Genomic DNA, 16281 nt, shown 5'->3' with positions numbered 1-16281 from the left:
AACTGTATGAGCCTCAAGCTTCACAAAAGCTAGTCCATCTGTGCTTTTAACCTGGAATGAAACATAACTGTAGTTCATTCTGTAGGAAGTGAAAAAGGTTGTTTTTGTTTGTTTGTTTGATGACTGCAATAAACAAAGGGAGGATGCTCTAGTGGCACAGAAATGACCTGAGCAGTACGTATGGTGTTTGGCAGCAGGCTCTTTAGCAGTCCTCATTTTCTGACCAAAATATATGAGTTTGGTTCTCCCACATAAGACTAGCATTTTTTATAATTTCAGAAATGTAAGTTAATCCTTCAACGTATGGTGCTTCATCCTATTAAAGCATAACTTTTCACCATGACCTACATAGCAATTGCTATGCTAAGTATGATGAAGATTTCCCAGCAGATCTCTCTATTTTGATTAAGTACGTCTAGGGAGAGGCCCAGAAATCTGTTTCTGATGAAATACACCGGGTAATGCTATAATGCAACAGTGCATGGACAATCACTAGGGAGTTAGTGCATTGGCTCAAAGTTGTGAATGTGATAAAACCTGTATGAATATAATGAAGCCTGTTGTGTCCTGGGAAAATCTGAGCAATGGCATGGAAAGACCAGTAGGAAGGATATTTGGGACACCCTTCAAATCATTTCAGAAATTTATTCCCATCATTATTTTCCAGAACTTCAATCTAGCAAATCAGTTCCTGAAAAGATAGCAAATAACAATCCTATTGCCTCCTGGAGTCCTCGAGTATAACCTGAAGACATCATGTAAGTGAGAAAGTGGTGATGGATCTTGGAGCCTGACTCAGAAAATCTGAGAACCCCCTAGGAAAAAACTGCCACTCCACAATACCACCTCAACCTCTGAGACCGTTAAAATACAGCCCACAATGTTGATCAACTTAGGCAAAAGACTAGCTGTGATGCTATCAAGGATCCTTACTGTTTTAACACCTTTTGTTCAGTGACTCAAAAAAACCCACACAGATTACAAGAACGTATGTGGGGAAATGAAAGTTCCAAAATCTTATAAAGTCTTTATGCTTCTGGTGAATGATCTTTAGTTCTGGAACTTTCTCTGTGATCTTAAATGAATATTCAGATTGCTTTATTCTTTTGAGAATCAGCCCTCCCTCATGTTGCTCCCATCTTCCAAATCTTGTCTTTAGCAAGGCCACGTGGATTTCTTTCTGTCATTTAGCCTCTTTTTCTAGTGTAAATGTGTAATCTAGCCTGAAAATACAGTCAAGCTCTCTGACTCCACGAGCAGCTGGCACCTGTAAGTACCTGCAAAAGAGACTGTCCATATAATTCCTGTGGAAGCTTCTTCCTCACAACTCACAAGATTTTATTAAACTCTCTCAGCTTACTTCAATGCTGCTTCCAATACTGCGTAATCAGTGATGCCCTAAGGTTTCAAATTTACCTCTTTCTCACTCTTCCCACTCAATCAAAATTGCCATTCCCAGGCTAACTTGTGAATGAGGGTAAGAGCTGAATACCCTGTAAACTATAGCAGGACTTGAGGTAGCACAAAGCAACCTATAGCTAAAGAAGCCATTTCTTTGAAGTATCCTTATGCAGAGAGAAAAATACATATCTCACAGAAATGAAGTGAAGATTAGGTGAAAGTAAGAAATGTGAATGTATGTCTCACAGAAATGATGTGAAGATTAGGTGAAAATTAATGCCCAGTATGTAATAATAATAATTTTTTTAAGTAATTGAAACAGATGTGAGAAGGGGGAATTTTTTTTTTGTATTTTTGTGTGTTTATTTTAGATCTTCTAGTCCTGATGGATTTAACTTGTGTTTCCATCTTTAAATATATTTTTATGTATTTAATTTATATATTTACACACACACACACATATTATATACACTCTCTTAAAATTCTGTAGGATGCTAGGGACAGAGAAATGGCTGAGGGCTATTACTGACAAAGTATTGAAAGAATAAAAGTTAATGCCCTCTTTTCTACCTGAGACCTATAAAGATTCCCAGGAATAACAGTCACTACATGAGTTTACTTCAGGCACTGCTAGCTTGTTTCCATTTAATTTTCACAATAACACTAAGATTTGTAATACCATCGTCTCTAGGGTGTAGGTGAAGAAACTGAAGCCGGGACATAGTATTAGATGTATCCGTCATTTTCACACAAGATTAGGTTTAATCGTTAATCCAAATCAGGGTGGGTCGTCCAAATCCAAGAGTAAACATTTTGCTTCTCTCCCCCCCAAGTCTCTTCCTCTCTATTAATTGAGTGTGGCCACGGGCCGAGGCTTCCCCCAGGGCGGGCGTTCGGCGAAGCTCCGCCCAAGACACCAGCTCACAGTGGGCGTGGTCCCACGGAGGTTCAGACCTCCGCAGAGCCGTAAAGAGCTCTATGAGTCGTGAGGTGGCGAGGTGCGGAAGCGTTGCTTTACGACAAATTGGTCGGAACGCTTTGGCCCGGCGTGTGCAGATTGTGACTTCCCAGCTCACACGTGGGTCGCTGTTGGTGTTCTGGTGTGTAATTTGTTCCTGTTGGCGTGGACCAGCTACATTGAAGGACAGAGTGGTCCCGGGGACCAAGGGTCGTGAGCTGATGGATTTTGCTGAAAATACACAGACATTGGGAGTAGGTCTCCAGAGTGGAGCTGAGGGGGCGCGGCTGAGTGTTAAGCCCGGTAGGGAAGGAGTCAGGGGCAAAGCAGGGACTAGGGAGGCCGGCGGTGGGGAAGCGGGGAATGGATTGACAGGGATGGAGAATACAGGGGTTAGAAGAGAAGGAAGCGGACAAAGGGCAGAGGGAATGCGAGTGGACCCCACGGTTGTGAAGCAAGAAGTTATGGATTGGTCGGAAATGGAAGAAGGTATGCTGGGCGGCCAGAGGGTAAAGCAGGAGGTGGAAGATGGGCCTGAGGTGAAGGAGGAGAAACCGGGAACGTTGGAGGTGAAGGAGGAAATGAATAGTAGTTTGGTTGTAAAAGAAGAGAAGGTGAATGAACTAGAGGTAAAAGAAAAAGTGAAGGTGAAGGAAGAGGTAATGGACTGGCTAGAAGTGAAGGAAGAGAAAAAAGATAACTTGGAAATAAAACAGGAGGAGACGTTTGGTGGTCAAAACATAAAAGAGGAGGAAATGATGGATGAAGTGTGTATAAAAGAAGAGAAGTATTTCCCGAAGAAAGAAGTGATGAATGATACAAAAGTGAAAGAAGAACCTCAGATAAATCCTCCTGTGTACTTGAAGCGGAAACTGGCCATGTCAAGGTAGGGCAGGGAGAAATCCACTGGGAAAATAAAACTGAGAAGTTATCTGTTGTCTAGATTGAAGGGAACTACACTACCAGCAGAGTGTGGAATACAGAATAAATGCAAGCCTGGATCCCTGGAGCCTGAGTGGTGGTGGGTGGGGGTGGAATTGGAAAGGGAGGGTTTTGTCAGATGACAACAAATTAAGTGAAAATAATGTGTGCTTGGTAGTGTCCAGTGGGAAGGGACCAAGTTAGGATGTGAAAATTTTAAGACCAAAAAACCCTTGGATCAGATTCTGGCTTGATATAATATGTTCTTGACTCAGTATTTCTTTGAGAGGCTAGAGATGAGGAAAGGTCTAACAAAACCAACAACAGCAAAATGGATTGTGTTAAAATTAAATCCACCCAATTGTCTAGTTTCTCTACAGGTACTATGAAAATTTGTTGCTTTTGATATAACTTCCTTGTGTGTTATCATGTGACCGCATAGGAAATAAGGAGTGGTCAGATTCTTGGGACTAGTACTGTCTAGAACACTGAGACAAATAGAATTAGCTGTAGTTGGATTGTTAGAATCCCAAGATTCTAGAAGAGCATTGAGGACAGATAATGCAAAAGCATTTCTAGATTATTTTGGTGCCCATTCTAGGTTGAGTGTGGAGTTGGGGGAAAAAAGACACAAGTGCTACTCCTTAAATGACTGAGTGTTAAATTCTTTTTCTGATGTGCGTGCTTTTAAGGTGTCTAAACATAGCTCGTAGACTGGAATTCTGGGTATACGCAGGTAAGCACGCATAAATGTACACACGTACACACACACACGCAGTCATTAACAGATTGCAAGGAATTACAAATTGAAGTATCAGTGGTTAATCTCATTCTCTATAGTGGAAAAAGAATTAAAAAGTGAGATAATCTTTTAGAGTGTATTACATTTTCTTGAATTATGTATCATTAACAGCATTGTAAATGCAGTGTCATTTGGACACGGTTTCCTAGAGAATTTTTTTAACAATGTCTGACAGCTGTCAGGTATTTTATCAGTTACTTGTATATACTTTATTCACTGTGCTAACATCTGTAAATTTTGACAATTGACTCAGCATTAAAATTTTATAAATAAGTGGTTAGTATTTGGTAATTTATTAAGTTTCATGTGGGTTTTTGTAGGTGTGGGACTTGTGGTACAAAAGAAGCAAAGTACAGATGTCCACGTTGTATGCGATATTCGTGCAGGTATATATGTAATTTCCTACTTTATTACCTCTGTCTGTACTCTCCTTACCTCACAGTATAAAAGCACCCTCTCTTTGTCTCTTCAGTTTGCCCTGTGTAAAGAAACACAAAGCAGAGCTGACATGTAATGGAGTTCGAGATAAAACTGCATATATTTCAATACCACAGTTTACTGAAATGAATCTCCTGAGTGGTAAGCCATCTTAGACGTAGCAGATTGATGCTTCCTGGCTACTGGCATATGTCATTTGTTTAGTTTCTGTTTTGAAATTTTTAGATTATCGATTTTTGGAAGATGTGGCAAGAAAAGCAGACCATATTTCTAGAGATGTTTTCTTGAAAAGACCAATAAGCAATAAACATGTAAGTATTTCTTCTAATCTCTTCCAGTTAGAATTCCTTGTAATCAATTAGATTCGTTTTTTCACTCATATGTATTAAGTGGCTACCATGATGTGGGACTTCTCAGTTGCTAGGGATAAGCATTGACCAAAGCAAAGCCCTTCCTTCACCCTTGTGGAGCTTGTATTGTAGTGGGAGAGACAGGAGAGAAGTAGAGCTATGTGCATGTGGAAAATAAAGAAGGCACAGGGAAGTAAAGAAAATAAAAATGGTGTTGGGAGTAAGTGGGGCGGTACTATCTTTAATACAGTGGTCAGGAGAAGCTTCTCTGAGATGACATTTAAGCAGCGATCTCAATAGTGAGAAGGAAGCAAATTATGTGAACATTTGGAAGAAGACTATTCCAGGTAGTAACAAAACCAAAGACTGAGTCAGGAATGAGGTTGGTGTGTTTGAGGAATTAAAAGAGGAGCAGGGTAACTGAAGCATAGTTGAGAGAGGAGGAGAATGTTGAATATGAAATCAGAGAAACTGGTGAGGGCTTCTAATGTACTCTAAGTGGAAATAGAAGCTATGGAAGATTTTGAGCACATTTGCTTTTTGAAAGATCATCTTGCTGCTGTTGGGCAAGTTAGCGGGGGAGGGTAAAATATTGGAAGCCGAGAGACCAGTTATAAGGCTATTGCTGTTGTTCAAATGAGTGATGATGGTGGTTTGGATAATGCTGTTAGAAATATTGACAAGTAATAGGAGTCTGGTTCTGAAAGAAGAGCTAACAGGACTTGTTTTAATGTACCTAATTTTCATACTCATTCATCCCTTTTTCATTAAGCACTATGCAGAAGTAAAACTTAAGAATTCATCACAATTTTTTTTCTGTCTTTCCATCCTTATTCTTTTATAATCTCTTTTTTCTTGCCTTATTGAAATAGCTAGGACTTCCAGTTTAATCTCAAAGACTATTGATAATAGTAGATATTTGTGTTGATGATTTACTAGAAAGATTCATAGAACTCAACGTACTGTTGTTCTCGTGGCTAAAACTTGATACAGTGAGAGGATACAGAGCAAAAATAATAAAAGGGAAAAGCATACAGGGCAAAGTCTTGAGGAATCCAGACATGAGCCTCTAAGGGCCCTCTCCCATTGGCATGGTTAATTCCTCAGTTTGATAACACATGTAATGTATTATCTACTAGGGAAGCTCATTAGTAATTCATTTCCCAAGGCTTTTATTGGGGGCTGGTGAAGCACCCTCTAAACTAGCATATACCAGATTTCCCAGAAGTAAAGCAGATAGAATCACTTTGTTTATGTAAACGATTTAGGCACAGTGAACCATTCTTAACATTTTAAGAAAAGTTTTATGTCAGTGTAGGAAACCATTTACCGGTCAGTCTAATTCCTAGCTGCAGACCAGCCTTGTAAGCAGGACCTTCTAAGGATAACAGTCTTGAGCCTGCTGTATTAATGTTTCTGTACACCTTGGTTTTGTAACTTCTGATCACAAAGGGAAAACTTCCAAGCTTTCACAAAGATGTTTGCTCTTAAAGTTTTATTGATAAAATTTGACATCTAGATTAAGAAAGTTATATTGCTATTTACTAACAGATTTCATCACAAATGGTAGATACATTTTACCAAATGATATTTCTGTATTCAATTACTTCATTTTTGTTCTTTTAAACTATAATACTTTAATAGTAATAATATAATCTCTTAACTGATAGTATTTTAATAATCTAGTAATAATATAATAATACTATCTTTTGGTTTACTAAACTTGTGTGCTATATTATTCTCATAGCATATCATGTTTTTTATACTTCACAGAATTCTGTTCTGTATTGTGTGAAAAATTCATTCATTTGTATTTCTGTTGAGTGGGATTGACATCTGATTTTCCTTTTTGCTATTCTCAGATTTCCATATCAATATGATTCTAGTTTCATAAAATTATTTGGGAATACTCCTATTTTGTTCTTAGATACCTTGACTAAATGTTGGAACTATTTCTTCCTTGGGAGTTAGGTAATTTATTACTGAACCAATATGGGCTTAGAATTTGGGCCACTGAGGTGTATTATTTACTATTTATGGTGCTGTTCGGGTTTCTTGTGTCTTGAATCATTGTTAGACAATTATGTCTTCTAAGAATTTGTCCATTCGACTTAAATTTTCAAGTTTATTAGCATGAAGTTCTCCATAACATTTTCCTTTACATGTCTGTAGGAGCTCAACAGTCATTTCATTTGTGATACTGATTATTTGCATCTTCTTGTTGCTATTGTATTTCTTTTTTTATCTTCTTAATGTGTCCTCTTAACTTTTGTTATATCCTTTTTTATGTTTAGTTTAATTGTATTGTGGTCAGAGAACATTCTCTGCCCTGACTTAATTCCTTTAAAATACATTAAGACTGTGTTTATGCCTAGCATGTGGTCAAGTTTTATAATGTTCTCAGTTTGCTTGGAAAAAAAGTATTTTACAGTTGCTGAATATAGATTCTGTGTATCTTTTTTAGATCAGGTTTGTTAATTATGTTGTTTGAATTGTTTATGACATTGCTGGGTTCTTTTTTTTATTTTATTTTGTCTGTTTCTTCCTATCAGTCACAGAGAGAGAGGTATGTTAACATTTCCCAATAGAGATAGTCAATAGGATTTGTATGTTTCTCTGTGGTTCAAGTAGTTTTGCTTTATATACTTTAAGGCTAAATTATTAGATACATAACTCAGGGAATATTTCTTCTTGGCGACTTAACCTTTGGCATTACAAGGTAACCCTCTCTAGCTTATATCTTTTTGTGTACCTTGTCTAATACTAATAAAACTGTATCATTCCTTTGCTTAGTATTTGCATGGTGTATTTTTTCCTTTTATTTAAGCCCTTTCTGTATTCTTACGTTCTGTATGTCATTTCAAAGCACCACATAGTTGATTTCTGGTTTTTCCCCAGTCTGATAATCTATAACCTTTAAGTGAATCGCTAAGCTAGTTTACATTTTAATAAAATTACCTGTATGTTTGACTTTTAATGTATCACCTTATATGTACTATTTGTCCCATTTGTTTTGTTTTTTTCTTCAGTCTTTTAAAGTAATCTTTTTTCATTGTTTGAATTTTTTCTATCAGTTTAGAAGTTATATACCCTTTTTCTATCCTTTGTTGTTAAACTAGACATTACAACATGCATACTTAATTTACTGGTATCTAAAGTTAATCAATACCTTAGCTCTGTACATTGATAATGCAAGGACCTTAGAACCAGAGTTGGCAAACTTTTTCTTTGAAGGGTCAGATAGTAAATATTTTTTCAAATCATATGGTTTCTATCACATCTATCCAACTTTGCTGTTATAGCAAGTAAGCAGCCATAAACAGTACATAAACAAACGGGTTAGGGCTATATTCCAACAAAATTTATTTATAAATATAGGCAGCAGGCAGGATTTGACCCCAGTTTGCCAGCAGTTAATTTAGAAGAGTAAATTCCATTTAACCTTCTATTGACTTTTCTTACTGTTTCCAGGTATTTAAATTTACTTTTTATAAAAATTCCCAGACAAGAATTACTATTTTATCCAGTTAATGTTTATTTTGATTTTTCTTCATATTTTCTACTTCCTTGCCCTTTATTCCTTCTATCATAATAGACCTTTCATATGAGAGATCAGTGTCTTTCTGCCTAAGTACATCTTTTCAAATATCCTTTAGAGGGTTTGCTGTTTGCCAATTCTTAGATTACTCTATCAATATTTGTTCAAATTTTTATTTATTTCATCCTCACTCATAAATGACTTTTCTCTGTAGAATTATTTTTCCATTATCAGTTGGCTTCCATTGTTGTTACTGTAAAGTCATCTGTCTTTTATAAACTGCCTTTGGAATCTTTTTTCTTGCATTCTTTTTATCTTTGGTGTGCATTTTTGCTATAATGTAATGCAAATTTCTTATGCATCTTGGAAATTGTTAGACTTCTTCAGTCTGTGGAGTATCTTTCCTCAGTTCTGAGAAATTATCAGTATACTTACATTAAAATACTGCCTCTGCCTTACTCCTTCTCTTCTCTTCCAAAAATACCATTAAATGTGACTTACTCTTTTCTCTACATCTTACTTATCATTTAGCCTCTGACTTTTTCATTCTATTTCTGTAATGCATTCTGAACATTTTCTGGTTCTATTTGGTTCTTTTAAAAATACGCTAAGTCACTTTTTGTAGTTTTTCTCCACTGCAGATATTTTCAGGATTTCTTTTATTACTTTAAATTTTTCAGAGCTGTTTTATAATCTGTGTGTAATCTCTTCATGTCTGAACATATGGAGAACTGTCTTATCTAACTCTTTTGCTCTTTTTGGTTTCTGCTTACTGAACCTTGTTTTCTTATTTATCCTTATTTTTTATTGAGTACTGTTTTTTTAACTAAAATTATTTGTAAGAATTTTTTGAAGACTGGGACAAATAGACTTTATCTTTTGTTCTACTAGGTACCCAGGAACATTGCAAAGTAGGCCTATCTTAAACCATGTTAAAGGCTTAAGATTCCCTTGAACACACAAGCAAGGCATATCATTTCAAATCTGAGCAAGGGCTTGCCCATGACTACAACTTCTAATGGGTTTTCCCCCCTGGTTCCATTTAGACCAATACAAATTTCGCATGCTCTGGGATAGAGTTTATTTCCAATTCATCCTTATCCAGAGGGTATGTTTTTTATGACTTGGCTTCGTTTGAGGAGAGTTCCCAGAAGATTGCTGGGTCTTGATGAGTCTCTTGCTAGGGAGGCTGTTGAAATAGGAAGCCTTAGCCAAAATCTGTACAAGTGGCTTCATTGCTTTACTTACCTCTCTGGGTTTTCACTTTCATTGTATCAGCCTGTATTTAACTGTTTCTCTGTTTCTGTCAGGTCTTCAATGCTTTTAAGGTGACTGTAAAATATATTTTATTACATATATGTATTGCCTCCATTATCTGGTATTCTTACGTGTTTTCACTGGGTGTGGTGGTCCTTACAAACCACTGCCATTACTGAAACCAAAGTCTCATAAGTTATAAAATTGCATGTAATTTCTTAAATCATTTTCCTACTTAGCTAATGGTTTATTGCTTAATTGTCTAACTTTTTGTATTGCAGATTCTAGATCTCCATTCACTTAAGCAAAACTTGCATTTATACTTCATTTCTTTGAGTGATCTTCCTTCTGTGATGGTATTACTTCCTTCACTGCTCTCTGGAGTTGACTAGCTCAGCTCAACCAACCCAAGTGGTTGGAGTCACATGTCAGTGGCAGAATGTTGTCATATCCCATTTTGTACAGCCTCCAACAGTGGCCACTTTAAGTTCGGCCTTGTACTAGGCAGTACCACAGTTTCTTCTGAGTGAGCTACCTGTTTAGGCATAAAAGCAGCATATATACAGCTAACTAGGGTATAAAAATAACAGTAAAAGAGGAAGAACTATATAGGTAGCCCCTTTGGTTGCCAAATGACCTGCATTTTTTTAAATCCCCATAAAATCCTTCCTTTGGCTTATAGAGCATATGGTTAAAAGCACAGGCTCTGGAATTAGACAAACTTGAGTTTGAATAAGGCTCTACCTCTCAGAAATAGCTGTAAAATGTTAGCATCTCATTAATTTTTATTGCTCAAATTGGGGTAACTATCTCATAGTATTGTAAGGATTAAATGAAATATTGCTGCCTACACAGTTTGTGAAGCATAAATACTCAAATCTTAATCATCATATTTTGAACATTGTTTCATTAATTTTTGAAATTTAAAGCATTTTAAAACTTGTCTGTTTTTGGTTGTTAGATGTACTTTATGAAAAATCGTGCCCGAAAGCAAGGTATTAGCTTAAAACTTCTACCCAACGGATTCACTAAGAGAAAAGAAAATTCAACATTTTTCGATAAGAGGTAAGTTTTGAGCATTTTTTGTAGTATATCAGGTATTCCAATTTAATCATGAACATTTTTTAATGTTTGGTTTGTTAATGGAATATTGCCACCCAGATTGTGGTCTTTGAGCTGTTACTGGTCCATGACAATATAATTGCACAAATTGAAAATAAGCATTTAGAAACTTACACTAATTTTGTGTTACACGACTCATAAAAATATGTGCTTGCAGAGTTTATGCGTGTGTGTGTGTGTGTGTGTGTGTGTGTGTGTGTGTGTGTGTGTGTCTCTAAGACCTAAGATACCGTGGAAATATTTCAGAGGTTTAAGGGGCAAAGTGAAGAGTCAAAGCAAGACCTCTGCACAGTTTTAACTGGAGCAGCTCAATTTTTATAATCTTTTCTGTTTTGGAGTTCCAAATAAGAATTCATTTGAAATCTAATGATGGGGAAGAAGGGGATTTGGGACATTTACTCTGTAGTGAATCTGTGAACAGATGATAAAACAGATATTAGTTTGCTGCCTTCTTAAAGTGTAACTGTGAGGCCTTGAGTGAATTACTTCCTTTTCCTGGGCCTCATTTGTATGATATGGGGGTTATGCTATAAGAAGATGGTGTTATCTATTTATTTTATATTTTTTAAGACATAAATATTTGTAAAGGTGGTTTTCCTTTTTCCTCGTTTGGCTTCTAGAAGTAAAGCAATGCTGTTTATTAATTAAATATGGGATGATTCCTTTGTGCATTTGCAAACTGGCATATTTTAAAATTGACAAAATTTGTTTGAAATCTAAGGTAATTGTTTTGCCTTCTCAAATATAAAGTGTATTCCTCTTTCAGAATGATTGTGATCAGAACTTAGTCCTCAGTACTTAAAAAGCATACAGCCTCAAATGTAAAATTTGGGGGTATGTAATTTTTTATAAGAATATTACATTCAGTATTTCTGAATATATGTAATTTTGCTTTTAGGATCCAGATTTATACTTTGTTTTTTTGGAACAACTCAGATCTCAAAATGGCAAACTGAACTTTCCTTGCATTATGCCTTTTTTACTCATGAATGTACAATGATTTGGGGTTTTCTTATATTTTTAGTGTTTTCTTAAGAGGACATTAGCAACATACTACACAAAAGGCATTAGAGTCAATTTCTTAGCTGCTTTCACATCTATAAAATGAAGCTAATGTTTTTATATTAGTGTATTATTTTATGCTACGATATTATTAGTGTTTAATTAGTATGTTAATTTAGTTATATGACCTTTAGTATATTAATCTACCTGGCTACTTGAGTATAGGAAAGAATCAGTATATACAGTCATTTCTAAGAATGAAACATTCTCATCATAAAAAAGTTTAAAGGAAAAACAGCACCCGTAATTCCACTAGTGATGAGCACTAGTAACTTTTCACATTTCCTTCTAATCATGTGTCTCTTTTTTCAATTAATAAAGTAAAACAAAATAATTAAATATTCATATAGATAAAAAGTTACATGGCTTTCTTCAAGTTAAACATTACCTTTTATGAATAGACACACACTCTTTTTCTGCATCTAGCTTTTTTCCATTTAACAATATATTGTGGACTTCTTTCCTTATACTACAAATCTTCCTCTATTTTGAAGTATATATTCCAACTACACTGCTATATCCTAGTATTTAAATCCCATATTTGTGAACATTTAGCCTATTTCTAGGTTTTATTCATTAGAAATAATGCTGTAATAAACATCCTTAAACAAATTGTTTTGTGTTCTTACATGTGACTATCTGTAGGATCTATTCCTGGAAAGCAGAATTACTGGGTCAGAGACTACAGACATATACATTTTTGAGAGAAACCCCAAATTGTCCTCCCAAAAATAGTACCACTTTGTACCTTCCTCAAAAAAGTATGTGAGGGCCTTAGTTATACCTGCACTTTAATTGAAAATTAGTAACCCTTTTTGCATAATTAATTATTAGAGATGTTGAGCTCTTGAATTTTTCTTTCTATAAATGTGTGCTTGTTTATGTCCCATCTTGGTCTGTTACATAAATTGTGGATATTTTCACCAGTCCGTTCATCCTTTAATTTTTTTCTTCCAGTCATTTCTGATGTATTTTAAATAGTGGTAAAAAAAAAATTCTGTGTGAATAGAGATAGTAAAAGGGAGTGGTTAAGAGTACAAATTGGAGCCAGTCTGCCTGGGTTCAAATTCTGATCTTCCTCTTCCTAACTATGTGATCTTAAATTAAACTCTCTAACTTCATTTTGCCTTAGTTTCCTCCTCTAAAGTGGAACTAGTAGTGATGAACTAGGATTAAAACTAGTTTTCATTTCCATTTGTAGTATATGAGAATACCTGTTTAAACATCTCACTAACACTGAGTTCTCTTTTTTTTAATGAAAAAGGATTATAATGACAATTTGTTGTAATTTGTTTGTATTTAATTGCTACTGCAATATCTGCCTGTGTATTTCACAGTGATATCTTGAAATTCAAATGTAAAGTTTGACTTAATCCAGTTCATTGTGATAAGATGATCTTTCATTCATAGAACCATCTGGGGAGTCCAGTGAACAAATTTAGTCTGTGTAACTGAAATTTTCCATTTGTTCATTGTTAAATTGCCTGTTGTTATTTTTAGTGGAAAATGGTTTTGCTACTACCTGAATTTAAAATGTCTGTATTCAGATGTTAGGTGAATACAGTAAAGCTTTAAGGTGAGTTCCCAGCCAGTTGAGAGCCGTACTTAAAGAATATATTGCTGGTTAGTTGATTCATAGCTTGAAAATCTCTTTAGTATATCATAATACTTAGTTCATTTTTGTTCAGTGCTTTCAACAGTGATTTAGATCATAATTTCTCTCATCTTGACACTGTTAACATTTTAAGCTAGAGAATTCATAATTGTGGGAAGCTGTGTTTCCCACTGAATTTTGGTAAAACACACACACCACCACCACCACCCCCTCCCACCCCCCACCACCCCCCCATGTGACAGCAAAAACCATCTCCAGACATCGCCAGATATTCCCTGGAGTAGGGACAGGAGCAGAAGCAAAATCACCTTTATTTGAGAACCACTGCATTTTAGATGAGTACTGAAGACATACTTACCGAATTTCATGCATGGCAGAAAATTTTGATTGCTAAATGGTAATGTATAAGTAACACTAAATATATAAGGTCCTGTACTTTTAGGAGAAATAAATGAAAAAAAAACATTTAGATGTACCTTCTTTGAAATATCTGTTTTCTCAGCCTTTCATATGAAAATGAACAAGGGTATAGTATTATTTGGTAAAGTGAGAGGAGAAGGAGATATCAAGACTTCTCAATTCTTTTCACCTCCCATGCCCTCAGTATTCTGTTTTTAAGAGATTCATTTTCCATGCTTCTTTTCAACTTTCAAAAGTGTTTTAAGGTTTCACTCAGACAAACTGGAAATTGAATATTGCCACTGCCATTTGGTACAAATTAAGTGGTGTTGGGCAAGATCCAACTGGGTTATCAAGAGGATTAAATGAAGTAACACCTAAAGTAGTACGTGGCACTTAGTAAATAATATACAATGACAATTAAAGGTATACATTATCTTACCTGAAATCCTTGGGGATATGGTACATTTACTATGTTATATTCATCTTTAGTAGGTCTGGGACAACACTGCATAATCAAACAACACTGTTTATGCAGTGATACCTACAAATGTTCACATTAAAATGGGTAATGACCATAAACAGGCTCAGATTTTGCTGCCAAGGGAGTTAGGAAGAAACTTTTAAGTTTCAGAGATCTGGGGGTTTGGGAATTGTTGATACAAGATTTTGGTCCTGAACTAAGATTATTATTATTCCCTAGGTATTAAATTGGTCCTTTGCTTGTTTAAGCAGCTCAAGTTACAGTATAGTCAAAAGTTCACATTGAATTTGTTTAAAATTAATATTTTGCAGTGGCAACATTTGAACAATCCAAGTGAAGAATTCTTTGTAGTGTTTTTGTAACTTTTCTATGAAGTCTGAAGTTATTTCAAAATAAGTTTAAAAATGTATATGAGTAGCCCTATGTGAAGTGTGAAATGCTCCACTGTGCCTGAATTACCTTTCTAGAACTACCAGCAGGTTATATAGCAGCAGATGTAATAGATACCTCAGAAGCATAGGTTCAATCTAACCCAGGCAATCCTTTGTGGCAGGAGTTTTTGACCAATATGACTCTGAATCTCCTAAAATCATAAGGCAAAATTGTGTGATGTATTAATTTTTCTAAGAATAGGAACTGTAATTTTCATCTTACAGTCTAAATGGGGAATAATATCAGTCTGTGAGCTCAAAAATGTGTTTAATAGCAATGAATTTTAGAGGACTGGTGAATTTGTAGGAACTGTCATAATGGATAATTTTAATGAACAAAGAAAAGTTGTTTTCTATAAGAAGTGATTATATATTAAGAATATTGGCATTCTGTGTTAAAAATAGAGTAACTTAATAAGGAAATGTGTACAATCCAAGGTTGCCATATTTTTGTTGGAGCAGATCCCAAACTCCTTTAAAATAGTGACTCTTTCAGAGTTAACTGCTTTACCTTATCTCTTCATAGGGCACGTAACATATATTCACTTGTACCTAGTATAATCAAAAACTGTTGAAAGAAATGTCAAAGATCTATATGAAGAAAAGTTAAATTCTACTGAAAAATTTGAACAAATGGAAAAAAATTCCTTGTTCTTAGGAGACTCAGTATTACCAAAATAACATTTATTCCTTAAATGAATTATCTTTAAATATGACATGATCCTAATACAAATACTAGTAGACATTTGTTGTTTTTGATTTGGGTTTTTGTTTCTTTTGAGAAGAAGGAAAGGGGTCATGAAATTACTTAGGTTCATTGAAGAATAAGCATGGGAATGCCACAGGAAAAAACCTGAAAATGAGGAGTAATGAGTCATTAAAACTTATGAAATTCTAGTTAATTTTTAGGATGTTGACATAGAAATCTACAGTTAACTTTTAGAAAGTAGACATAAAGCTCTAAATTGTGACCAAAATAGCATTTCAGATGAATACAGATACTTATTCAGTAAATGGGGCTGAGATAGTTCCCTTGCCCTTTGGCAGGGAAAAGCTGGATCTTTTGCTAGAAATTCCAGGTGGATCAAAATCTTAAGCTTGAAGTTAAAAATACTGGAGTATTTTCATAATCTTCAAGGAAGGAAACTATCATCCAGAGCCATAGAGGAAAACTAAATTTACATAGTTCAAAAAAAATTATATGGCCACAAATAACAATAAAGTCAAAAAGACTAGGAAAAAAAAAAGAACCCAAACCTTTAACATATATGATGAAGAGTGCTTATGCATTAACAATAAAAAAGACTTGAAACTTATTACAAAAAGGGGAAAAGGATAGGAAAGACTGTCATAGAAAAAATATGTATGTACATACATTGTAGAAAGGTACATACTGTATAGCTGGTAAGCATATAGTAACAATTTCTAATAAAATGAAGGTTATGGGTTACCCAGGCCATTTTGCTCTTCCACTGTTCTTGAGAGTATAAATTAGGAGTCATT

General features: G+C 35.1%; 1 protein-coding gene across 1 annotated transcript in view; it reads left to right on the top strand.

Annotated features, from left to right (window-relative positions):
• The first annotated feature begins 2405 nt into the window (after positions 1–2405).
• Positions 2406–16281, top strand: part of ZNHIT6 (zinc finger HIT-type containing 6) — a 56571-nt gene continuing 42695 nt past the window's right edge. The window contains exons 1-5 of the mRNA XM_017661173.3: positions 2406–3245; positions 4403–4468; positions 4555–4661; positions 4746–4831; positions 10627–10730. Of these exons, the coding sequence (XP_017516662.3) occupies positions 2581–3245; positions 4403–4468; positions 4555–4661; positions 4746–4831; positions 10627–10730 (1028 nt within the window). The 5' untranslated portion in view covers positions 2406–2580. The remainder of the gene's footprint in view (positions 3246–4402; positions 4469–4554; positions 4662–4745; positions 4832–10626; positions 10731–16281) is intronic.

Source organism: Manis javanica, chromosome 4 (genome assembly GCF_040802235.1).
Source record: "Manis javanica isolate MJ-LG chromosome 4, MJ_LKY, whole genome shotgun sequence".
In the NCBI taxonomy this organism is placed as follows: domain Eukaryota; kingdom Metazoa; phylum Chordata; class Mammalia; order Pholidota; family Manidae; genus Manis; species Manis javanica.
Note: the sequence above shows the minus strand (reverse complement) of the source record. Positions and strands in the feature narration are given on the sequence as shown.